The sequence below is a fragment of the Elephas maximus genome, chromosome 24 (genome assembly GCF_024166365.1).
Source record: "Elephas maximus indicus isolate mEleMax1 chromosome 24, mEleMax1 primary haplotype, whole genome shotgun sequence".
NCBI classification, from domain to species: domain Eukaryota; kingdom Metazoa; phylum Chordata; class Mammalia; order Proboscidea; family Elephantidae; genus Elephas; species Elephas maximus.
Window position 1 is genome coordinate 63614046 of NC_064842.1, and position 27624 is coordinate 63641669.

The 27624-nt window shown below is 38.0% G+C and overlaps 1 protein-coding gene across 1 annotated transcript in view; it reads left to right on the forward strand.

The window, feature by feature from the left end:
- Nucleotides 1-27624, forward strand: part of LOC126066873 (complement factor H-like) — a 111189-nt gene that overhangs the window by 59117 nt on the left and 24448 nt on the right. Inside the window, 2 exon segments of the mRNA XM_049868291.1 lie at nt 560-667; nt 3330-3435. Of these exon segments, the coding sequence (XP_049724248.1) occupies nt 560-667; nt 3330-3435 (214 nt within the window).

Here is a 27624-nt window from a genome sequence, read left to right on the forward strand (position 1 = left end):
TCCCGTGTTGATATGTGAGGATATGAAGTTTTGTAAATTCTTGCTGAAACATAGATATGAACATTTCTTTAGTCAAAACTCTTAATATAATTCATGTTATGATTCTCTGATAATAACATCTAGTTATCACTCGGTAAGTATGTCATTTTTACATCATTTACTAGTTTCAAGTTCCCTGGGTGGCACACAGAATTTGCACTCATCTACTCACCTAAAGGTTGGGGTTTGAGCCCACCAAACAGTGCTGTGAAAAGAGGCCTGGCAATCTGCTCCTGTAAAGAGTACAGCCAAGAAAATCTATGAGGCAATTCTATGGTATAACATATGGGGTTGGATTAACTTGACAAGTCATGATTGACTTGACTTGCAATAGGTTAGGTTATGTAGGTTTACCATTTTCACAATATGTAAATATACATGGTGATTTTTCACAGAGACAGTTTGGAAAGATTTAGAGAAAGAATTTCTGAACCATTATCTAACATTCTACTTGAAACTCTGAAAGTCTGTGAAAATAATTCTTTGTGTACTAATAAGTTTTGTTTGTCTTTTCTTTCAGAAGCTTGTGTAGTATCGGAAGAAATGATGGAAATGCATAATATAAAGTTAAAATGGAAGTATGACAAAGGAATTTATTCAAAAACAAGTGATACTGTTGAATTTACTTGTAAATGGGGATATACGGCAAAGACACTGAGAGCCACTTTTCGAGCAAGATGTCAGGAAGGGAAGTTGGAGTATCCCAGTTGTGAAAAATCATACTTTGGTTAAAATGTGCTTATATAATCAATATACATACATATCCTCAATTTTGTATTATTAATCTAGTTTTTGCAATTTTATTTTCTAAATGTTGTCATTTTATTCATAAATGAGAATTTGCATTAAATATTAAGTAAATGATGTAATTATAATTCGAGAGACCAATATCTGACACTAGAAAGCACCATCTTAAAACTTGGCAAACCGTAAAGCTATGTGTCCTGTTCCTAACACATCCTTGGCAAGATATTAGAGGGACTCATTTTAGTATCTGCTTCAGTCCATCACTTTCCTAAGTCTCAAAGTTTTTGACATAATGTCTGAAGCTTTCTGAGGCTCCCTGCTTCAGAGGAAATGGAAAAGATCTGGTGGTCTCCATCTTCAAAATAATGTTACATGACTGACATGTAAAAACCAAACTAAGTCAGGCCCATGTTAGTAACAAAATAGAAGCAATTATTTACCAGTTCTTAATATTGGTCTACTTATCTATCTATAGATAAATATGCCAAAAAAGATCAAATGTATGGTTTTCTACAAGATGTCTAGCACACTTAATAATTAAAAGTAATTATAAGGAGAGACTAAAATCGAATTGTGTTTATAGCAATCATAAAACACTGACATAAAAAGTGATAAAAATCCAATATCATGTCTAAACACACACACACAAATACATGCACACGATACTGTAAGCTCTGAATTAATGTCTACAGAAGAAAGATAGGCAGGAAAGTTGATAACATATTCCAATGACTATGTTTGGGTTAAGGTGACCTGATGGCACAAATGGCTGCTAACCCAAAAGTTGGTGGTTTGAACCCAGCCAGTGGCTCCATGGGAGAAAGGCCTGGCAATCTGTTTCTGTAAAGATTACAACCAAGAAAACCCTATTGGTTCTACTTTGTCACACAGGGTCACTATAAGGCAAAATCAACTCAAAGGTACCCATCAACAATATCGTATTTGAGTTTAGAGATAATAGGAGCAAGTATTAGTGTTTAACTCCTTTATCCTTGCCTGTATTTTAAATTTTTAACATATATCGTATTTGAATCACAGGAATATTTTAAAATAAAGATGGCTAAAAAGGCAACAAGACTTTGTAAGTATCATACAGCCTAATAATATTTTCACAAAGAGTGTAGAGGAGTTTTGGTAAATATTCAACAGTAAGATTCAGAAATACAATTTTTATGTTCATACAGTTCAAATAACTTCAAATACTTAATACACTCTTTACTAGAAACATTTTTAATTTCTACAAAAATACAAAACTTTTAAAGAGTAAATCAAGTCTTACAGAACTTGGAAGACATCTGTAGGAACTACAGCACTAAGGGAGCTGGGTGAAGAGCTCTCCCTGTTCTTTTTGTTGTGTATCAAGAAGTCAGGAATTTCATTTGCTCAATTTGTCACAATCAATTATAGTCATTTCTTCCTTTTGAGGCCAAATTACTCCAAATTTGGCTAATGAGTGCCCCCAAAGCTGACTCCTGACCGTATCTGACATATCCCCATTAGTCTTTGCGCATTTCTCCTCTTGTAGTACAGCACAATGTTCTCAGCTCACTGTGTCCTTCTCCTGCCCATCACCTGCCATCAGGCATCTTTCCATTAGCTCCGATACTTTTATTAGAGGCCTGGTGGTGCACAACTTAAGTCCTTGGTTACTAACAGAAAGGATGGTGGTTCGAAGCCACTAGCTGCTTCCATGGGAGAAATAAGTGGCAGTCTGCTGCCATAAAGATTTATAGCCTTGAAACTCGGTGGGGTAGTTCTACTCTGTCAAATAGGGTCACTATGAGCCGGGATTGACCCGATGGCACACAACAACAATTTAGACTCCAAGAATTGTGTACTATTGTCCTAGTTGAGAATGTTCAATTCTATTAAAATCTCATCACTTCCAGTACCTTTTATTGGTCAAATCTTTGAATTATAAATGACATTTAAAATTCAATTGGATTTTACAAGCAAAACTTAATAATACAGTTTTTAACTAACTTTGTAATGTATTTTCTTTTTACTGTTTTCTTTCCGTTTTATGACATTTATAAAGATAACATCCCCAGGGAAATGCTAACATTATTATTAAATAACAGCTCAACTACTGAATGAAAGTTAAAATTTCTTTGCATTTCTTTTGTCCGAGGATGTTTGCCTCTAGGCTGTGTGTGAGTACTCTCTTCCAAAACAACTTGTAATAATTCTGATCTTTCCATGGCTCCATTACCATATTGATGAAATTTTAAATTTATTTGCTCTAGTTTGTTTTAAATTTTAGGTTTTGCTTCTTCTTCCCTTTTTTAAATAACTTCTTTTTTAAACTATGAAGTATAACTACAAATTTCAGAAATTAAAATTATATGAAAGGGTCTTCGGTGAGTAGTCTTATTTCCATCATACCTCCTTCTACCTGTTCCCCCACTGAATAAAGTATTGTTTACCACGTGCTAGATATATGGCATATTTGTCTGTTTTAACTTGCATTTTGTTTATTAGGAATAAGGTTGAAAAATATCTAATTGTTTTTTTTTTTCTGTCTCTTAATTTTCTCATTAAAGGCTTCATAAGGGTCAATATCTCCCTAAAGAGAACTTTGGTAGAACTTCCAGGAGCTGCCAAGGGGAGCACTGACAGAAAAATCACAGTGCACTCAGAAGTTCAAAGGTGTGCCTTTCCCAAATATTTATCAATCCAAGCCTGTGTTTCCAACTAACACAGATGACTTTTCCTATTCACCAAGTGTCCAGGGAAACAGTGTTAGAAGAAGGTGAACACAAGATCATTGTCCAGTGAAAACTGGAGAAAGAGTGTCTAGGTTTCCTAGGGGTGACATAACAAAACACCACAAAGGAGGTGGCTTTAGAGAATAGAAACTCACTGTCGCACAGTTCTGGAGACTAGAAGTCCAGATTCAGGGCTTGGGCACTAGTATGCTCTCTCTGCAAACTCTAGTGGAAGACCCTTCATTATCTTTTTTGTTTGTTTGTTTGTTTTAGTTCGCTTTTATTGTGCTTTTGACAAAGGTTTACAGAGCAAATTAATTTCTCTGTCAGAGCAGTAAGTGTGGTCTTTTTCTGTGAGTTAGAATTTTGTGCTACATTTTTCTCTTGTTCTTTTTGGGACCCTCTGTTTTGATCCCTGTCAGAGAAGTCGGTGGTAGTAGCCAGGCATCATCTATTTGGGCAGGAATCAGTCTGGTGGAGGCTGTGGTAGTTGTGGTCCATTAGTCCTTTGGACTAATCTTTCCTTTGTGTCTTTTATTTTCTTCATTTTCCCTTGCTCCAGACAGGGTGAGACCAGTGGAGTATCTTAGATGACCACTCACAAACTTTTAAGACCCCAGACACTACTCACCAAAGTAGGATGTAGAACATTTTCTTTATGAACTATGTTATGCCAATTGAGTTAGATGTCTCCTGAGACCATGGTCTACAGCCTTCAGCCCAGTAATTCGGTCTCTCAGGGGGTTTCAATGTGTCTATGAATCTTCCATGCTCTTGTCTTGGTCAAGTTGTACTGACTTCCCCAGTATTGTGTACTGTCTTACCCTTCACCAAAGTTACCACTCCTTCTCTAGTTACTGTTTTACCCTCCATACACTTCCCCTCCCTAGTAACCGTCAAAGATTGCTTTTTTTCTGTGCATATACCTTTTCATGAGTTTTTATACTAGTGGCCTCATACAGTATTTGCCCTTTTGTGACTGACTCACTTCAGTCAGCCTGATGCCCTCCAGATTCATCCAAGTTGTGAGATGTTTTACAGAGTCATCATTGTTCTTTATCTTTGGGAATCATTTCATTATGTGTATGTACCATAGTTTGTTTACCCATTCATCTGTTGATGGGTACTTAGGTTGTTTCCATCTTTTTATAATTGCGAACAATGCTGTAGTGAACATGGTTGTGCATATACTTATTCGTGTGATGGCTGTTATTTCTCTAGGATATATTCCTAGAAGTCCAATTGCTGGATCCTATAGGATTTCTATTTCTAAGTTTTAAGGAAGTACCATATCGTTTTCCAAAATGATTGTACCATTTTGCATTCCTACCAGCAGTGCGTAAGAGTTCCGATCTCACTGCAGCCTCTCCAACATTTGTAATTGATTTGTGCCAGTGATGTTGTGGTGAGATGGTACTTTCGATCTGCATTTCTCTAATGGCTTATGATCATGAACATTTCCTCATGTGTCTGTTAGCCTCCTGAATGTCTTCTTTGTTGAAGCATCTGTTCATATCCTTTGCCTGTTTTTTAATTGGATTATTTGTCTTTTCGTAGCAGAGGTGTTGGATTTTCCTATAGGTTTTAAAGATTAGACCTTTGTCGCATTTGTCATAGCCAAAAGTTTTTTTTCTAGTCTGTAGGTTCTCTTTTTACTCTTTTGTGAAGCTTTTGACTGGCTTAAGTGTTTAATTTTTAGAAGGTCCCAGTTATCTAGTTTATCTTTTGGGGTTTATGTATTGTTAGTTATGGTTTGTATCCTATTTATGCCATGTATTAGGACCTCTAGCATTGGCCCTATTTTTTCTTCTATGATCCTTGCAGTTTTCGGTTTTATATTTAGGTCTTTGATCCATTTTGGACTAGTTTTTGTGTATGGTGTGAGGTATGGTCCTGTTTCAATTTTTTGAAGATGATTATCCCTTTTTGCCAGCACCATTTGTTAAAAACACTGTCTTTTCCCCCATTTAATGGACTTCAAGATTTTGTCGAAAATCAGATGTCTGTAAGTGGATGGATTTACATCTGGACTCTCAATTCTATTCCACAGTGCCGCTACCAGGCTATTTGGACTCACAGAGCTGCATAGTGGTTTCTGAGGTCAAGTAGTGTGAGTCCTCCTACTTTATTCTTCATTTTCAATGTTGTTGTTGTTATTAGGTGCCATCGAGTCGACTCTGACTCATAGCCACACTATAGGATAGAGTAGAGCTTCCCCATAGGGTTTCAAAGGAGCAGCTGGTGGATTTGAACTGCCAACGTTTTGGTTAGCAGCTGAACTCTTAACCACTATGCCACCAGATAGTGCTTTACTTATGTGGGACCTCTTCCTTTCCGTATAAAGATAATGATTAGTTTTTCTTTTTTTTTTTTTTTTTATTGGTATTTGGATCAGGATTGCATTGTATCTGTAGATTGCTTTAGGTAGAATTGACATTTTCACAATGTTGAGTCTATCAATGATCATGGTATGTTTTTCCATTTATGTAGGTCTCTTTTGGATTCTTGCAGTAGTCTTTTCTAGTTTTTTTGTATAGGTTTTTTTATAACCCTGGTTAGATTTATTCCTAAGTATTTTATTTTTTTAGGTGCTATTATAAGCGGTATTGCTGTCCTGATTTCCTTTTTGTAGCTCTCTTTATTGGTGTATAGGAATCCAAGTGAGTTTTGTATGTTTATCTTATATTCTGCTGAATCTTTCTATTAGTTCCAGTAGTTTTCTTGTGGAGTCCTTTGGATTTTCTATGTATAGTATCATATCATCCCATAATATGGACAGTTTTACTTCTTTCTCACAAATGTAGATGCCCTTTATTTCTTTTTCTTACTGTATTGCTCTAGCTAGGACTTCCAGCACAATGTTAAATAAGATTGGTGATAAAGTGCATCGTTGTCTTGTTCCTGTTCTTAGGGGATTTGTTTTTAGCCTGTCTCCTTTAAGAATGGTGTTGGCTGTTTGTGTAGACATCCTTTATTACGTTGAGGAATTTCCCTTCTATAGCTATGTCATTGAGAGTATTTTATCAGGAATGGGTGTTAGGCCTTATTGAATGCCTTTTCTGTATCGATCAAGATGATCATGTGATTCTTTATTTTTGTTTCATTTATGTGGTGGATTACATCGATTGATTTTCTAGTGTTGAACCATCCTTACGACCTGGTATGAATCCCACTTGGCTGGGACGTATTAATTTTTATATGATGCTGAATTCTATTGGCTAGAATTTTGTTGAAAATTTTTGCATCTATATTAATGAGAGGTACTAGTCTGTAACTGTCTTTTTTTTTTTTTTTGGTGTCTTTCCCTGTCTTTGGTATCAGGTTTATGCTGGCTTCATAGAATGAATTGGAAATATCCTTTCCTTTTATTTTTTCTGAAATAGTTTGGGCAGTAGTGGTGCAGGCTATTCTCTGAATGTTTGTAGAACTCTCCAGTGAAGCCATCTGGGCCAGGGCTTTTTTTTGGCTGGAATTTTTTTTTTATTATTATTACCTTTTCAATTTGTTTTCTTGTTATGGGTCTGGTGAGATTTTCGACCTCTGTTTATGTTAGTTTAGGTAGGTAGCGCGTTTCTAGAAATTTGTCCGTTTCCTCTAGGTTTGTTAATTTGTTGGAGTGTAGCTTTGTAGCACTCTGTTATGATCTTTTTTATTTCAGTTGAGTCTGTTGTAATGTCCCCCATTTCGTTACTTCTTTGGGTTTTTCGTATCTTCTCCTGTTTTTCTTTTCTCGGTTTGTCCAATGGTTTGTCAATTTTATTGATCATTTCAAAGAAACAGCTTTTGGTTTTATTGGTTGTTTCTAGTGTTTTTCTATTCTCGATTTCATTTATTTCTGCTCTCGTCTTTATTATTTCCTTTCTTCTGGTGGCTGTGGGTGTTCTATTTGTTCAGGTTGTATAACTAATGTTTTCATTTTGTCCCTTTCTTCCTTTTTGATGTGCACATCTATTGCTATAAATTGACCTCTGAGCACTGCCTTTGCTGTGTCCCAAAGGTTTTAGTATGATGTGCTTACATTCTCCTTTGATTCTAGAAATTTTTTTATTCCATCTTTGATTTCTTCTGTACCCAGTGGTTTTTAAGGAAGGTGTTATTCAGTTTCCATATATTTGATTTTTTTTTCCATTTCTCTTCCTGATAGTAATTTCTATTTTAATGGTGTTGTAATCAAAGGAGATGCCTTGTATTTTCTCAAAGTTTTGGTTTTTCTTGAGGTCGCTTTGTGCCCTAAGATGTGGTCTATTCTGGAGAACATACAAAGTGCATAGAGAAAGGTTGTGTATGGTGCTGCCATTGGATGGAGTGTTTTTTATATGTTTATGAGGTCAAGTTGCTTGATTGTGGCCTTCAGGTCTTCTGTATCGTTGCTGAGTTTCTTTCTAGATGTTCTTCTGCACTTTACCGAGAGTGATGTGTTGAAGTCTTCTACTATTATTGTGGAACCGTCGATTCCTCTTTTTTGCGCTATTAGAGTTTGTTTTATGTATTTTGGAGCCCTGTCATTGGGTTCGTAGATATTTATTATGGTTATGTCCTCACGGCAGATTGTCCGTTTAATCATTATATAGCATCCTTCCCTGTCTCTTATGGTGGATTCTGTTTTAAAAGTCTATTTTATCTGAGATTATATTTCCACTCCTCTTTTTTGGTTTCTGTTTGCTTGATTTTCTTTTCCACCCTTTAATTTTTAATATATTTATGTCTTTGTTTCTAAGGTGTGTCTCTTGTAGACAGCATGCTAATGGGTCCTTTTTTTATCCATTCAGTCACTCTCTTTCTCTTCATGGGTGCGTTTAAGCCTTTTACTTTCAAGTGATTATTGATAGGTATGAGTTTACTGCTGTCATTTTGAAGTGATTTTTTGTGTTGCTGATATTTTCTTTGTTTTTCTTACTCTCCTGTGCTGAATTCCTTTTGTTTGTGACTTTTTTTCTTTCATTCGTCTTTGTAGATTTTGTGTTTTACTGAGATTTTATATTTTTATTCTTTATTTTGATGAATAAAAATAGTTTTGTTAAATTTCTTTGTGTTTACCTTGAAATTTATCCCTATGTTCACAAGCTTAAACCAGTCTTTTATTACTTGACATTATCATGAATTCCTCTCCATTTAAAAGTTCTATACCTACACCATTTTTCCCTCTTTTGTTGTTTTGATATTGTTGTCATTTACAGATTGATGTCAATGGATCCCTGTTGTAAATATTTTAGTTTTGTTTCATCCTTGAGTGTTCACTACGTAGGCTGGTATGTGGCTGATGCTGCCCCGTGTCCTAGTTTCAGGTTGTTATCTGCTGTTGTAGGTTCTCCAACCAAAGGACTCTCTTTAATAATTCTTAAAAGTTTGATTTGGATTTTCCATGTTCCCTTAATTTCACCTGGAAATGTTGTAATTTCACCATCATATTTGAGTGAGAGTTTTGCAGGATGTATTATTCTTGGTTAGCACTTTTAATTTTTTTATTTCAAGATTTTATACATGTCATCCTATTGCCTTCTTGCCTGCATGTTTTCTGGCAAGTAATCAGAGCTTAGTCTTATTGTTTCCCCTTTGTGACTTTTCATTTTTCTCAAGCTGCTCTCAGGCTTCTTTCCTTGTCTTTGGTATTAGCGAGGGTTGTTATGATATCTCTTGGTGATTAAATTTTGGAGTCTATCCTACATAGGGTCTGTTGAGCTTCTTGGATGGTCAGTTTTTCATCTTTCATGATATCAGGGAAATTTTCTGTCAGCAAATCTTCAATGATCTTCTCTGTGTTTTTCATTTTCTCCCTGTTCTGGAATTTTGATCACACACAAATTTGAGCTTTTGGTTTTATCCAATATCGTTCTCAGGGTTTCTTCATTTTTCTTCATTCTTTCCTCTGATTTTTTCTCAAAGCATGTGGTATCCAAGAATTTGTCTCTAATTTTGCTGATCCTGTCTTCTATTATTTCAAATTTGTTCATATAATCTATTGCATTGTCCATTTTTGAAATCATGTAGTTTATTTTTTTGATTCCCAATTCCTGATTTTGTATGATTTCTAGTAGGTTGCTTATTTTGACATTGTGTTCCTGTGTTATTTTCCTGAATTCTTCCATTACCTTATCTGTGGTTTCCCTGATTTTGCCTACATTTTCCATTGTTTTATTTTTTTCCTTATTTTTATCTGCATTTTCCTTCACCTCTTGGAGGCTGTGAATTTTAGAGTTTTGAATTCCCCCTCTGGTAGCTTCAGTGCCTTTTTTCCTACCAGAAAGTCATCTGGTGTTTTGGTTACTTTCCAGAACCGGGTTCTCCTGTTTTTGTCTGTTTTTAAATATGTTTTGATATTGTCTGCTGTCTCTGGCCATTCAGAAATTATTTTCTTCATTTATTGATTGTAGATTTCTTTGTTTTATCCTGCTTTTTTGTTTTATTTGGTTGTATCTGGACAGGTTGGCTGGGTGCATTTTGTTGCTTGCTAACCTGTAGGCATGATACTTCTCACCATGTTTTCTAGGTAGGCAGGGCTGGTCACTCAGTTATGGTGTAGCATGGTGGGTCTAGCTGGTGGCAGGGGAAGGCATGGGTAATTTGTGGCATCAACTGGGGCCAATAGGGCTCAGTAAGGGTGTAGGGTAGGGTGGGTTCAAGGGACTGTCTCCATGGTTCTCAGAGGTGTGACACTTGGCATTTGGTACAGATTGGCAAGAGAAAAGGGAGAAGATGTGATGTGCAGAGCTAAGGAGGTGAGAGACAGAAAAGAGAGAAAAATGTAAAAAAAAAAAAAACTGTATAGTTATCTAGTGCTGCCATAACAGAAGCAACACAAGCAGATGGCTTTAACACAGAGAAATTCATTCTAGTAGGTTACAAGTCCAAATTCAGGGTGTCAGCTCCAGGGCAAGGCTTTCTCTCTTTGTTAGGTCTGAAGGAAGATCCTTGTCCTCAATCTTCCCCTGGTCAAGGAGATTCTCAGGAGCAGGGACCCCAGTCCAAAGGTTGCGCTCTGACCCTGGTGCTGCTTTTTTTTGGTGGAATGAGGTCCCCGACTCTCTGCTTTTTTCCCTTTCCTTTTATCTCTTGAGAGATAAAAGGTGGTACAGGGGATCCGGGGCCAAGATGGCAGACTAGGTGGACGCTACCGCGGATCCCTCTTGTAACAAAGACTCGGAAAAACAAGGGAATCGATCACATACATAACAATCTACGAACTCTGAACAACAAGCACAGACTTAGAGACAGAAAATGAACAAATACGGGCAGACAGCGACTGTTTTCAGAACTAGGAGCCAGCACACCAGCTGACTACTTGGAAAATCTAGTTTCCCAGTGATGGCTCGGAGACAGCAGTCCATATCAAACCACATAAAGAAACAGACCATGACAGCTTCTCCAACCCCCCAAACAAAAGAATCAAAATCTTTCCCAAATGAAGATACAATCCTGGAATTATCAGATACAGAATATAAAAAACTAATTTACAGAATGCTTAAAGATATCACAAATGAAATTAGGATAAATGCAGAAAAAGCCAAGGAACACACTGATAAAACTGTTGAAGAACTCAAAAAGATTATTCAAGAACATAGTGGAAAAATTAACAAGTTGCAAGAATCCACAGAGAGACAGCATGTAGAAATCCAAAAGATTAACAATAAAATTACAGAATTTGACAACGCAATAGAAAGTCAGAGGAGCAGACTCGAGCAATTAGAATGCAGACTGGGATTTCTGGAGGACCAGGGAAACAACACCAACATAGATGAAAAAAAATCAGATAAAAGAATTAAAAAAAAATGAAGAAACCCTAAGAATCATGTGGGACTCTATCAAGAAGGATAACTTGCGAGTGATTGGAGTCCCAGAACAGGGAGGGAGGACAGAAAACACAGAGAAAATAGTTGAAGAACTCCTGACACAAAACTTCCCTGACATCATGAAAGACGAAAGGATATCTATCCAAGATGCTCATCGAACCCCATTTAAGATTGATCCAAAAAGAAAAACACCAAGACATATCATCATCAAACTTGCCAAAACCAAAGACAAACAGAAAATTTTAAAAGCAGCCAGGGAGAAAAGAAAGGTTTCCTTCAAGGGAGAATCAATAAGAATAAGTTCAGACTACTCAGCAGAAACCATGCAGGCAAGAAGGGAATGGGACGACATATACAGAACACTGAAGGAGAATAACTACCAGCCAAGGATCATATATCCAGCAAAACTCTCTCTGAAATATGAAGGAGAAATTAAGATATTTACAGATAAACACAAGTTTAGAGAATTTGCAAAAACTAAACCAAGACTGCAAGAAATGCTAAAGGAGATTGGCCGGATGACCAATAATATCAGGTACCAGGACAATACAAGGTCACAAAACAGAACGTCCTGATATCAACGCAACTCAAACAGGGAAAGCACAAAAACAAACAAATTAAGACTAATTCTAAAAAATAAATGAATAAACAAAATAATACACACAACAGGAAATCATGGAAACCAATAGATAAACGATCAAAATAATCAAAAAGAGGGACTAAATACAGGAGGCATTGAACTGTCAGATGGAGAGTGATACAAGGCGAAATAGAAGGATACAAGTTAGGTTTTTACTTAGAAAAATAGGGGTAAATAAAAAGGTAACCACAAAAAGGAATATCAATTCCATAACTCAAGAAAAAAGCCAAGAAAAACGTAACGACTCAATAAACACAAAGTTAAACATTATGAAAATGAGGATCTCACAAGCTACTAAGAAAAACGTCTCAGCACAAAAAAGCATGTGGAAAAATGAAATGGCCAACAACACACATGAAAAGGCATCAAAATGACAGCACTAAAAACTTACTTATCTATAATTACGCTGAATGTAAATGGACTAAATGCACCAATAAAGAGACAGAGAGTCACGGACTGGATAAAAAAACACGATCCATCTATATGCTGCCTACAAGAGACACACCTTAGACTTAGAGACACAAACAAACTAAAACTCAAAGGATGGAAAAAAAATATATCAAGCAAACAATAAGCAAAAAAGAAGAGGAGTAGCAATATTAATTTCTGACAAAATAGACTTCAGACTTAAATCCACCACAAAGGATAAAGAAGGACACTATATAATGATAAAAGGGACAATTGATCAGGAAGACATAACCATATTAAATATTTACGCACCTAATGACAGGGCTGCAAGATACATAAATCAAATTTTAACAGAATTGAAAAGTGAGATAGACACCTCCACATATATAGTAGGAGACTTCAACACACCACTTTCGGAGAAGGACAGGACATCCAGTAAGAAGCTCAATAGAGACACGGAAGACCTACTTACAACAATCAACCAACTTGACCTCATTGACTTATACAGAACTCTCCACCCAACTGCTGCAAAATATACTTTTTTTTCTAGCGCACATGGAACATTCTCTAGAATAGACCACATATTAGGGCATAAAACAAATCTTTCCAGAATCCAAAACATCTAAATATTACAAAGCATCTTCTCAGACCACAAGGCAATGAAGCTAGAAATCAATAACAGAAAAACTAGGGAAAAGAAATCAAATACTTGGAAAATGAACAATACCCTCCTGAAAAAAGACTGGGTTATAGAAGACATTAAGGAGGGAATAAGGAAATTCTTAGAAAGCAACGAGAATGAAAATACTTCCTATCAAAACCTCTGGGACACAGCAAAAGCAGTGCTCAGAGGCCAATTTATATCGATAAATGCACACATACAAAAAGAAGAAAGAGCCAAAATCAGAGAACTGTCCCTACAACTTGAACAAATAGAAAGTGAGCAACAAAAGAATCCATCAGGCACCCGAAGAAAACAAATAATAAAAATTAGAGCTGAACTCAATGAATTAGAGAACAGAAAAACAATTGAAAGAATTAACAAAGCCAAAAGCTGGTTCTTTGAAAAAATTAACAAAATTGATAAACCATTGGCTAGACTGACTAAAGAAAAACAGGAAAGGAAACTAATAACCCAAATAAGAAACGAGAAGGACCACATCACAACAGAACCAAATGAAATCAAAAGAATCATATCAGATTACTACATAAAATTGTACTCTAACAAATTTGCAAACCTAGAAGAAATGGATAAATTCTTAGAACAATACTACTTACCTAAACTAACACATTCAGAAGTAGAACAACTAAATAGACCCATAACAAAAAAAGAGATTGAAACGGTAATCAAAAAACTCCCAACAAAAAAAAGTCCTGGCCCAGATGGCTTCACTGCAGAGTTCTACCAAACCTTCAGAGAAGACTTAACACCATTACTATTGAAGGTATTTCAAAGTATAGAAAAAGACGGAATACTACCCAACTCATTCTATGAAGCTACCATCTCCCTGATACCAAAACCAGGTAAAGATATTACAAAAAAAGAAAATTTTAGACCTATATCCCTCATGAACATAGATGCAAAAATCCTCAACAAAATTCTAGCCAATAGAATCCAACAACACATCAAAAAAATAATACACCCTGATCAAGTGGGATTTATACCAGGTATGCAAGGCTGGTTTAATATCAGAAAAACCATTAATGTAATCCATCACATAAATAAAACAAAAGATAAAAACCACATGATCTTATCAATAGATGCAGAAAAGGCATTTGACAAAGTTCAACACCCATTTATGACAACAACTCTAACCAAAATAGGAATTGAAGGAAAATTCCTCAACATAATAAAGGGCATATATGCAAAGCCAACGGCCAATATCACTCTAAATGGAGAGAACCTGAAAGCATTTCCCTTGAGAACGGGAACCAGACAAGGATGCCCTTTATCACCACTCTTATTCAACATCGTGCTGGAAGTCCTAGCCAGGGCAATTAGGCTAGACAAAGAAATAAAGGGTATGCAGATTGGCAAGGAGGAAGTAAAGCTATCACTATTTGCAGATGACATGATCGTATACATGGAAAACCCTAAGGAATCCTCCAGAAAACTACTGAAACTAATAGAAGAGTTTGGCAGAGTCTCTGGTTATAAAATAAACATACAAAAATCACTTGGATTCCTCTACATCAACAAAAAGAACACCGAAGAGGAAATAACCAAATCAATACCATTCACAGTAGCCCCCAAGAAGATAAAATACTTAGGAATAAATCTTACCAAGGATGTAAAAGACCTATACAAAGAAAACTATAAAACTCTGCTACAAGAAATTCAAAAGGACACACTTAAATGGAAAAACATACCCTGCTCATGGATAGGAAGACTTAACATAGTAAAAATGTCTATTCTACCAAAAGCCATTTATAAATACAACGCACTTCCAATCCAAATACCAATGTCATACTTTAAGGGAATAGAGAAACAAATCACTAATTTCATATGGAAAGGAAAGAACCCCCGGATAAGCAAAGCACTACTGAAAAAGAAGAAGAAAGTGGGAGGCCTCACCCTACCTGATTTCAGAACCTATTATATAGCTACAGTAGTCAAAACAGCCTGGTACTGGTACAACAACAGGCACATAGACCAATGGAACAGAATTGAGAATCCAGATATAAATCCATCCATTTATGAGCAGCTGATATTTGACAAAGGACCAGTGTCAGTCAATTGGGGAAATAATAGTCTTTTTAACAAATGGTGCTGGCATACCTGGATATCCATTTGCAAAAGAACGAAACAGGACCCATACCTCACACCATGCACAAAAACTAACTCCAAGTGGATCAAAGACCTAAACATAAAGACTAAAACGATAAAAATCATGGAAGAAAAAATAGGATCTACCCTAGGAGCCCTAATACAGGGCATAAACAGAATACAAAACATTACCAAAAATGATGAAGAGAAACCCGATAACTGGGAGCTCCTAAAAATCAAACACCTATGCTCATCTAAAGACTTCACCAAAAGAGTAAAAAGACCACCTACAGACTGGGAAAGAATATTCAGCTATGACATCTCAGACCAGCGCCTGATCTCTAAAATCTACATGACTCTGTCAAAACTCAACCACAAAAAGACAAACAACCCAATTAAGAAGTGGGCAAAGGATATGAACACACATTTCACTAAGGAAGATATTCAGGCAGCCAACAGATACATGAGAAAATGCTCTCGATCATTAGCCATTAGAGAAATGCAGATTAAAACTACGATGAGATTCCATCTGACACCAACTAGACTGGCATTAATTCAAAAAACACAAAATAATAAATGTTGGAGAGGCTGCGGGGAGACTGGAACTCTCATACACTGCTGGTGGGATTGTAAAATGGTACAACCACTTTGGAAATCCATCTGGCGTTATCTTAAACAGTTAGAAATAGAACTACCATACAACCCAGAAATCCCACTCCTCGGAATATACCCTAAAGATACAAGACCCTTCACACAAACAGATATATGCACACCCATGTTTATTGCAGCTCTTTTTACAATAGCAAAAAGCTGGAAGCAACCAAGATGTCCATCAACGGACGAATGGGTAAATAAATTGTGATATATTCACACAATGGAATACTACGCATCGATAAAGAACAGTGACGAATCTCTGAAACATTTCATAACATGGAGGAATCTGGAAGGCATTATGCTGAGCGAAATGAGTCAGTTGCAAAAGGACAAATATTGTATAAGACCACTATTATAAGATCTTGAGAAATAGAAAAAACGGAAAAGAACACATACTTTTGTGGTTACAAAGGGGGGAGGGAGGGAGGGAGGGAGAGGGCTTTTTATTGATCAATCTGTAGATGGGAACTGCTTTGGGTGAAGGGAAAGACAACACTCAAAACAAGGAAGGTCAGCCTAATTGGACTGGATTAAAAGTAAAGAGGTTTCCGGGATAAAATGAAAGCTTCAAAGGTCAGCGAAGCAGGGGCTGGGGTCTGGGGAACTTGGTTTGAGGGGACTTCTAAGTCAATGGGCAAAACAATTCTATTATGAAAACACTCTGCATCCCACTTTGAATTGTGGCACCTGGGGTCCTAAATGCCAACAAGCAGCCATCTAAAATACATTAATTGGTCTCAACCCACCTGGAGCAAAGGCAAAGGAAGAACACCAAGGTCACACGACAACTAAGAACCCAAGAGACAGAAAGGGCCTCTTGAACCAGAGACCTACATTATCCTGAGACCAGAAGAACTAGTTGGTGCCCGGCCACAATCGATGTCTGCCCTGTCAGGGAACACAACAGACAACTCCTGAGGGAGCAGGAGACCAATGGGATGCAGACCCCAAATTCTCATTAAAAGACCACACCAATGGTATGATTGCGACGAGAGGAATCCCAGAGACAATGCTCCCCAGAACTTCTGATGGCACAGGACAGGAAGCATCCCCGAAGACAAATCATCAGGCATGAAAAGGACTGGTCAGTGGGGGGGAGAGAGATACTGATGAAGAGTGAGCTAATTAAATCAGGTGGACACGGGAGAGTGTGTTGGCAACTCTTGACTGGAGGGGGGATGGGAAGATAGAGAGAGAGGGAAGATGGTAAAATTGGCACAAAACGAGAGACTGTAAGGGCTAACTCAATAGGGGGAGAGCAAGTGGGAGAAGGGAGTAAGATGTATGTAAACCTACATGTGACAGACTGATTGGAATGGTAAATGTCCACTTGAAGCTTAATAAAAATTTAAAAAAAAAAAAAAGGTGGTACAGGCCACACCCCAGGGAAACTTCCTCGACCTTGGACCAAGGAGGTGACCTGAGTGAGGGTGATGTTACAATCCCACGCTAATCCTCTCAACATGAAATTACAATCACACAGTGGAGGACAACCACACAATACTAGGAACTATGGCCTAACCAGGTTGACACTTATTTTGGGGGGACACAATTCAATCCATGACAAAAAGCCACAAAAAAAGAAGGAAAAAAAAATGAAGTCATGTTAGAATTTTGCAGGTAAGGCAGGGCAGACCCAGAGAATCCATGTGCAGGTAGGTCCCAGCTGAGCGGTGTGTCTCAGCTGTGGAGAAAGGGATAGGAGAAAGGAAAGGAAGGAAGAGACTGAGAGAGAAGAAACAAACAAACAAAAGATATTGCACAGAAGGAACCGGCCATAAGGGGTGGCCTGGACCTGGGAGGGCATGCGAGAGTGTCTCTCTAGCCAAGCAGTGCAACACTGCTGTTGAGAAAGTGTTAGGGCAGCTTATAAGGCTAGGTGGGTGGGAAAACAAAAGAAGAAAGGGAGTAAAACAGAAGAAACCAGAAAAGAAAAAAAAGGTGCTGAGGGAGCATGCTGGAGGGGGCTACATTGATCCGTGAGGCTGTGGGCCAGTGGCTGTCTAGCAGGATGGTGTGACACAGCCTCCCAAGAAGGGGTGGGGATGTCACATGGGCCTAGCTTGGAGGGAGAAAGGAAAGGTAGGGAAGGAGAGAGAGAGAGGAAACTGGAAAAACAAAACAAAATAAAACATGGCTCTGAGGGAGCCTGTCAAAGGGGTGACCTGGATCCAGGAGGTCATGTGCTAGTGTCTCTCTAGCAGAATAGTGTGGCACAGCCTATAACAAAGGAATGAGGACATCACACAGGGCCAGCTTGGGGAGAGAAAAGAAAGGGAGGAAAGGAGAGAGAGGGAAGAATCTGGAAAAAAATGGCTTGAGAGAGCCTATCGGCAGGGGTGATGCAGACCTGGCTGTCATGCACCAGCGGCTCTCTAGCTGAGCAGTGTGGCACAGCCTGGCAAGAAGGGGAGGGGACAGAACATGGGGCTACCTTGCAGGGAGAAAGGAATGGAAGGAAGGGAGAAAAGCAACAACAACGACAAAACACCCAAAACAACAAACAAAAATGGCGGTGAAGGGGCCAGCCAGTAGCAGGAGGGCCAACCCAGGCTGCAGTGAGATCTTATCTCTCCTATTGAGCAACTGTGGACTGTTACAAAGCAATAGAGACCACACAGAGGGGAGAAGGGTAGGGAGTGGGAAAGCATGTATCCCTGGTTACAGGGTACTTTGGGAGATCCGTGAAGTTGCCTTTGCATACTCCCTGTCTGCTGTCTTTTGTGGCTGAGGTCCAAGATGGCAAATTCAGGTAGCAATGAGCTGGTGTCTCTTCAGCTGAGCAACCGTGAGCCGTTGGAAAGTGGGAGAGGCCACGTACAGGGAAGAAGTGTAGGGGGTGAGAAAGTGTGTATCCCTGGTTACGGGATACTCTGTCTCCTGTTGGGAGTGTGAATTTTAAAACTATGAGAAAAAAAACATGGTCTACAGCTGTAGAAAAATCTTCCCCAAATAACTTTTAAAGCCTTGATTAGTTCATCTACTGTTATTTCTATATTATCATGTCAGCATTTTTGAACCATTGGAACATGTAAGTATTCTGGCAAAACACATTTGTTATTAGGCCCAATCAATAATCCAGTGGTTGTATCCTGATGACTGCTGGCCTGTCTCCATTCTCTAATTTCATCTGTGAGGGGTAATTGTTGGTGTTTAAAAAGTGCTTCTGGAATTTCTTTCCACTCAAATTTTGGTAGGCAACATTTTATAGGCGTCATATTTATAGGTTACATAACTTTTCTATTCCTTCCTTTTCATCATGATCATGAGTGGAATTATGGTTGTGAATGAGGGTGGAGACTTTGAAGGGTGATTGGGAAATGGCTTGTTTAGCTGCTTTATCAGCTAAGTTTTTTCCTTAAATTTCCTCTTTGCGGAACCCCTTTGGGTTCATGGGCTTGGGTTTTTAATTATGGCAATCTCAGATGGGAGTAAATGGCTTCTAACAGGCCTGCTACTAAAGAGCCATTTTTCATTTGGGTCTCAGCAGAAGTTGGGAACCCCTTTTGTATCCATGACATACCAAAAATATTGAATAATACCAGTAGCATACCTAGTGTCCATACAAATATTTACTGAGGTCCACCAAAATCAATTTACAAGCATTTGTTACTGTGATTATTTCAGCTTGCTGTGCTGAAGTGGCTTCAGGAAAGGAGCCATTTTAGAGAGCTCAGTTGAGGTAGTGATAGCATATCCTCCCTGGTAATGAGAGCTGATAGGTTCAGGCTTTAAATAGAACCCATCTACAAATAAAACTAAATTGAGACTTGATAATGGGGTATCTTGTAAACCTGTTGTCTTATCTAGTGCTGCTATAACAAAAATACCACAAATGGATGGCTTTAACAAACAGAGATGTATTCTCTCACAGTCTAGTAGGATAGTAGTTTGAATTCAGTGTGACAGCTCTAGGGGAAGGCTTCCTGTCCCTGAGAAAGATGCTTGTCATCAGTCTTCCCTTGTCGACAAGCTTCTCAATACAGGAACTACAGGTCCAAAGGATGCACTCTGCTCCTGGTGCTGTTTTCTTGGCAGTATGAATTTCCCCTGTCTCTTGTTTCTCCCTTTCATATCTAAAAAAGACTGATTTAAGACACAACCTAATATTGTAGGTTAAGTACTGCCTCATTTTAACATAACTGCCACTAATCTCATCTCATAAACAACATAAAGGTACAGTTTACAACACATAGGAAAATCACATCAGATGACAAAATGATGGATAATCACGCAATACTGGGAATTATAGATTAGCCAAGTTGACATACATTTTTGAGGGGGACAAAATTCAATCCATAACAGTTTTCTAAGAGACAAAAGCTGCTGAGTAAGATTTAAGCAATCATGGGGGGGTGGATGGTCATCATTATTAGGTAAAGATAACTATAATGGGTTGAAGTGTGTCCCCCAAAGTATGTGTCAACTCTGTTAGGGTATGTGTGGTTGTCCTTCAATTTTTGATTTTCCTATATATTATAAACCATAATCTCTGCCTGTGGTTAAATAGATTAGGGTGGGATGTAACACTCTTGTTCAGGTCACCTCCCCGATCCAATGTAAAAAGGGAGTTCCTCAGGGCTGTGGCCTGCACCACCTTTTATCTTTCAAGAGATAAAAAGGAAGGGGAAGCGAGCAGAGAGGGGAACCTCATATCACTAAGAAAGCAGGGCTGGGAGCACAGCGTGTTCCTTGGACCTGAGGTTCCTGCCCTGAGATGCTCCCAGACCAAGGGAAGACTGATGCATTACAAGGACCTTCCTCCAGAGCCAACAGAGACAGAAAGCCTTCCCCTGGTGCTGGCACCCTGAATTCGGATTTCTAGCCTACTAGACTGTGAGAGAATAAACTTCTGTTTGTTAAAGCCATCCACTTGAGGTATTTCTGTTATAGCAGCACTATAACGTAGATGGATACAGCGAGGTTACAGTATGTAACTGGATATTAAAAATGGCCAGAGGAGAACTTCATAAGAATTCAGCCTTCTGGTCAACAGGTGTTGAATAAGTGTTGAATTTAAAATGGCTGACATTGTATGAAGGGCATAAACACTAAGAAAATCCCCCAAACTATATCTGCTGTGACCGTGACTGGTCTAGCAGTTGCAGTGACTGCTGTAAGGTGAAGGGGGTAGCCCCTTGCAATGTGGTCCAGCTGGACAGTGTGATAACCAATGAGTCTTTGTTGTCTTTTTTGTTTTTCAGTGAGGACTCTGAGAGCATTCCCAGAATCTTGTGGACAAAACGTGAAAATTCTAAATGATAATTAGGAAACTCTAGAGCAAGAGTGTAGCCTTGGTGGTACAATGGTTAAGAGCTTCTTTTAGTTGAGTGATAGCTTTTTTCCATCCTCGGAGAGCTGAAAGGAATGAGGCTCTGAACTCTTTAGATAATGGTAAAGTGGTTACAGGCAGCAAAGAAAAATTAGATATCCAAGTGCTGCAGTGGCTGCAGAGTTATAGAAATCCTCTTAACTGTTTTTCGATAGTAGGGACAGGATAATCTAAAATGATCTCTTTTTTGGGGGGTCTAGTGTGACCCCTTTTGCTAAAATAATATGTCCCAAGTTTTAACAAAAGATTGGGTTGACTATAATTTTCCTCTGGAGGCTTTGTGACCACCTCTGGCCATAAATAGTAAAAAGAGAATATTATTGGTAAGACATGCCTGCTGAGAGTTACAACAGACCAGTTAATCATCCACATATTGTCATAAAGTACAACACTGTGAACTGTAAAGGCTGTCAACATGTAAAACCTGAGAAAAATAGGTGGGGGACTCAGTAAAATCTTGGGGCATGACAGTTCAGGTAAATTGTTGGTCCCCTGAAATGGAAGCAAACAAATATTGACTTCCAGATGGACTGAGATGCCAAAAAAAGAACTTCAAAAATCAACTACTGTACAGTGATTGGCTTCAGGGGGAACATTAGGAAGAAGTAGGTGGGGGTTAGGAACTAGGGGGAATCTTGGAATTACTATATGCTTAATCTTAAAAAAAAAAAAATTTTTTTTTTTTTTTTAATCTCACATAAGTCTTGTACAAATCACCTGCCCCAATTGTTGGATTTCTTAACAGGGAAAACAGTTGCAAGGACTGCTGCAAGGGTTTATGAAGCCTTTAGCCAAAAAGTCTTGAATTATAAGAACAAGTCCTTCCTTAGTTTCTCTTTTTAAATGATACTGAGAAATATTAGGTAAAAGTTTAGGGGTGCTTATTTGAATTTTAATTGGTTCGGCTGAAAGTATCCAACTAACATTTGTAGAAGTATTAGCTCATAAACTTCTGGGTACCAAAGGAAGACATTCCATAGACTGGGATAAAGCAGGAGAATGACCTTTTGTACTGGTAACCTGAGTGCTTGTAAATAACAAGGGCCTTCTTCAACTAAAGTATTTTCTATAATAAACCCGCTGCCGTCGAGTCAATTCCAACTCATAGTTTTCTATAATAGGGTCTATCTTTTAATTGGCTTCAGGTAAATCTAACATTTCTCCTGTTCCTGAGAATTTTGAGAATCTTATTTGAATAACAGATCCCTCCCTCGTAAATTTACTGGAGTATTTAAACTGGGCAAAAAGGGTGCATGTCCTCTATAGGACCCAAAGACACAGAAAAAAGCTGGGAATGGGTTAAAATCTGTTCTTGATTGGTACCCCCATGGCTCTTGTGGGCAAGGGTTTTGTAAATTTGTGGGGTTTATTGCAGATAATGTTGAACCTGTGTCAATTAAAATTTTGCATGGTTCTCCATTTATTTGAATAGTGGTTTCTTCCTGAGAGGTTAATGCTACCTTAGGAAAAGCCTCTGATTTGTGCTCAGAGTCCTTTCATTCTATTTGTTTGTAGCCTACATCTGGTGTTGGGTTGCCTAGTTTTTTAGTTTTAAACATTCCCTTTCAAAATGTCTAGGCTTTTCATAGTAACAAAAACAGGCAAGTTACTGGGCCCAGTCTTAGCCATATGTCAGGTGGACCTATTTTGTGTGGAGAAATTTTGAAGCTGCGTCTGTAATTGCTGTAATTACAGGGTCATAAGTTTACTTTGCTTAACATTAGTTCTGTGTTTCAACTTCCTCAGTCTTGTGCTCAAGAATTTTTGACAACTTATAAGCTAGAGTGGCTAACTGTGGAGTGGTATCATTTTCCCAGTCTAATTTGGGGCGTTCGACTAACTCAGCTAGTTCCAGATGGAGGCCATTGACAAAAAGGTATTTGAAAGCACTATGGGATCCAGACTCTTCTAACTTCAAACCAGAGTTTTCTCAAAAAAGCTTAGTCAAACGGTCCCTATGGTCATAAACATTTTCATCTTTAGTTTGTTTGCAACTCTGAACCTTGTTCTGAACTATTTTTTCAGAGGAAAACTTTTGGGATGGTTTCAATAAGGTTTGAGATGACAGTCCTTGTATATGCTATTAGTTCCATATCAGAAATGTTAGGTGAGAAGATTAGGAATTCTACAGGATTTTTCCATCAGGCCTTTCCCATCCACCTTTGAGTTGGAATCGACTTGATGGCAATGGGTTTGAGAGTCACCTGGTCTTATCAGTGAATTTATTAAATTCATATATATATACGCATATACATATATATAATGTATTAATCTGCCAGACCAGGTTCATAGATATCAGCCAAGATCCTAAATTCTTGAGTGAGTTTTTGAGGATCTTCATGAGGATTTGGAAATTCTTTAACAACATTGTGAAGTTCCACTTTTGACCAAGGGGCAAAAGTAACTTGCGGTGGCTTCTGATCCTTTTAGGAATGTTTGTTTTTAAAAGACATTGCACAAATGGGTTTTACATCTTCTAGAGGTTCTTATAAGTTAATAAGGAGGTTCACTGGGGGGGTTTCAGTGGAGGAGGTAGAGAAGAGTGTTACAGGGTAGTATCTGTGGGAGGGGCAGATGTAGAGGAATGCAGCTGGGCATCAGAGGCTGGGGGTGGACTACAGATACCAGGAACTTCTCCATTTTTGAGAAAGGCACCATTTTGGAAAGGAAGCCTGTCTTAGATATCTAGTGCTGCTATAACAGAGATACCACTATTAGAAGGCTTTAATAAACAGTTTATTCTCTCATGGTTTAGGAGGTTAGAATTCTTAATTCAGGATGCCAACTCCAGGGGAAGATTTTCTCATTCTCTTGACTCTGGGGGGAGGTCTTCTATCAATCTTCTCCTGGTCTAGGAGCTTCTCAGTGTGGGCATCCTAGGTCCTAGTATGCATTCTGCTCCTGGTGCTTCTTTCTTGGTGGCATGAGGTCCCTCTCTTCTCTGCTTGGTTCTCTACTTCATATCTCAAAAGATTGACTCAAGATACAATCTAATTCTGTAGATTCTGTCCTGCTTCGTTCACATAACTGCCCCTCATCCTGCCTCATAAACATCATAGAGGTTAGGATTTACAACTCAAATGATAAACACATCAGATCACAAAAAGGACAACCACACAATACTGGGAATCATGGCCTAGCCAATTTGACACATCTTTAGGGGGACACAAGTCAATCCACAAGAGAGATGTTTTGGGAAAGGGGGCTGTTCTGATAAAGGGAATAATTCGGGGAAAGGGAGGGTGTAGGAGCTGCTGCTGGTTAGGTAGTCATCAAGGTTACAGAGCTCTGACACTGTTATTCCTTAGTTTGTTTAGCTGGTTTTAAAACAGTCTCCTGCAAAGAGGTGAATTTATCACTTTGATTTCTTTTAGAAGCTTCAAAGTACCAATCAGAAAATACCTCCTGTTGCTTTAGTTTTATTTGTAAACCCTCGGCCTCCAAGCTACTGTGCAAAAGGTTTAATGTAGTTAATTCATATGACCCCCACAATAGCTTTTGGTCTTTTAAACTTCCCTCCATAAGTGCATGCCAGCAGCCTAAATGCAAGACTGAAGTGGGCACATAACGCTTAGTCATATAAATTGTGGGAGTTCTCTTAGGGGCTTCTCCTTCAGTCTTGGAAGTGCCATGTCCCATCTTACAGGGAAACTTGCAAGTATTAAATACCTAAATGCTAATGAAAAATCCTATGATGTGCCAGAATGAAAAGAGAGTTCAATGATATGGACTGGTCATGAGATGGCAGTCCCACCAAACTTAATTTGATAATAAACCCAGAAAGATGCTCAGGAGATGAGCAGAAAACGAAGGTATAGGGAAAAGATAGACAATAAATATCTAGAAGAGGCGACTTCGCAGCAAGCATAGGCTTTCATCTGAGAGGCTTACTTCCAGCGAACCCAGAGAATTAGAGGAGATGGTTCTGGGCAAAAGGAAACTTGCTGGTACCACGGAAAGCTGGTTCCACAGCTTCTCAGGAATTCAGAAGATAATGTCCTTCAGAATCCTGCCACCTACACCAATGAATGTCTAAAAGTAATCACCCATATCTGGTCAGAGTAAACTTGAGAGATTTATTGAAAGTAAAGAGACAGTTCATCCAGGAAGAGACTGAATTCCATGCAGTGAAATCCAGCACTTCAAAATAGCTACACTGCAGTGTTTGTAAGGGAGGAACAAAGAACATGAAGTACATTACTTGATTGGTATTTACAAACTTATATAACCAAAAGACACTACTTGATTGGTAGTAGATTACTCTCAGGTGGGACATCCTGTGGCAGGAACTTGTAAGGCAGGACTTCTTATAACAAAAGCTTATAAGGTGATTGGCTTAAAGGATATACATGTCTTTCTTAGATTGTTTACAGCATGGTAATTGTAAGGGTACTTGATGGGGGTGTGTTTCATTGTCATTATGTCATCATTACTGGCCATTCATTAGTTTCATGATTAGGTCTGTACGGGAGATGACTGTGATAGGGTGAAAATGGAGCCAGCAACAAAGAAGTCATACCCAAACCTCAAAATGGCCATTTCAGATTTATCTCAGTATCTCAGTTTCAAAAATTCCCTTACACAACCTCATTCTAACCAAAAATTGGAAACATCAGGCATTTAAATATTAGCTATGAGTGTGTAGTATATTTAATTGAATGTTTATGTTGTGTTTCATTGATGAATAATGATATGGAATACATTTGCGAATCTAGGTTTATGAAGCTATTGCTGTAATATTTTAATTGAAATGTTTATGTATGATACAGATTTTTTGTCTGATATATTACAAATATCTTCTGCTAATATAAGGCTTATTTTATTTTTAGTTTTATGATAACACCATTTATTGGAAATGAATTTAAAATTATTACTGACATCCAAATAGCATATTTTAAAATTATTAGTAGTCTTTTTTTTTTAAAGAAATATTAGTCTACCAGCAATGACTGAATTATATTCCAGTATACTTTCTTCTCAGGTTTTATCTTTTTAATTTCACATTTAGGACTATGCCCAATTTAAATTGGTTTATTTGATGTGAGATAGAGGCAAAGGTTCAGTTTTATTTACTATCCCAAATCCCAGTTGTTGCTCCAACACTTTTGAAAAAACCCTTTTTTTTTTTTCTTTTTCACATCAAATTGCATTGGTTCATGAAAGTAGTGATTTACAAGTGTGGGTCCATTTCTGAACTCTTCTGTTCCATTGATCAATTTGTCTACCATTTGTCATTACCACACAGTGTTAAACAAGCCTAACAAGTTTTTAATTTTACACCAGATACTGTGAATAACACATTGTAGAAATTATACATTCTTCATCTTCCTCTGAAAAATATTGACTTTCTTCTAAGAGCTTTATTCCTCGTGGCACACAATTATCCTGTGAAGACCTGGTTTTAGGTTTTGCTACAGTGGGTCTATTCCAAATTTTGCTTAGTCCAATGCATATTCTTTAGTCAACTCCTGGGACATGGTATTTCTAAGACACATCCCATTCTGAGTTTCAAGAGGAATTATGAGAAATTAACTAAGCTCCCCTAGCCTTGAACTCCAAATTCTTTCTTCCTTACATTGAGAATGGCTGAATGTGTCAATGTTTTCAGGTCTGTTACAATTGTTTTTCACTGCACTCCTTGTAATTCACAACATTCAGTGTAGAGTCAGTAAATAATTTAAGAAGCAGCTGTGTGCAGATTTGGGGGGATTTTCTTGATGGGGCTTCCTATTGTGCTGTATATCTCTCCTCAGTTGACCCACATTTCTCCAGCCAGACTCAGATCTCTAAGTTAACACAAAAACAATACTACCCATTTCTCTTAAGCTCTATCATGCATGCACCATGAGGACTGAGGTGCGCACTCGGTTGAAAAGAGGGGAAAATATGATCTCACTGGTTGATTTCATTCTTTCAAAGGTTAGATGCTTTCCAATTTGTGCTTGCTTTTAGTAACTCAAGTAGTTACATTTTATTTTATATTGAGTATATAATTGTTATTAGTAGAAATTTATTCAGATTATAAACTATTCTGGAAGTCTTGATGATACATAATTTTAAGTATTTTTGAATACTTAGAAATTATTGTAAATAAACAAACATGCACATAAGTAATTTTTTAAGTAATTTTTATTGTGCTTTAAGTGAAAGTTTACAAATCAAGTCAGTCTCTCACACAAAAACTTATATACACCTTGCTACATACTCCCAATTACTCTCCACCAATGAGACAGCCCACTCTCTCCCTCCACTCTCTCTTTTTGTGTCCATTTCACCAGCTTCTAACCCCCCTACCCTCTCACCTCCCCTCCAGGCAGGAGATGCCAACATAGTCTCAAATATCCACCTGATCCAAGAAGCTCACTCCTCACCAGCATCCCTTCAACCAATTGTCCAGTCCAATCCATGTCTGAAGAGTTGGCTTTGGGAATCGTTCCTATCCTGAGCCAACAGAAGGTCTGGGGCCATGACCACCGGGGTCCTTCCAGTCTCAGACCATTAAGTCTGATCTTTTTATGAGAATTTGGGACCAGCATCCCACT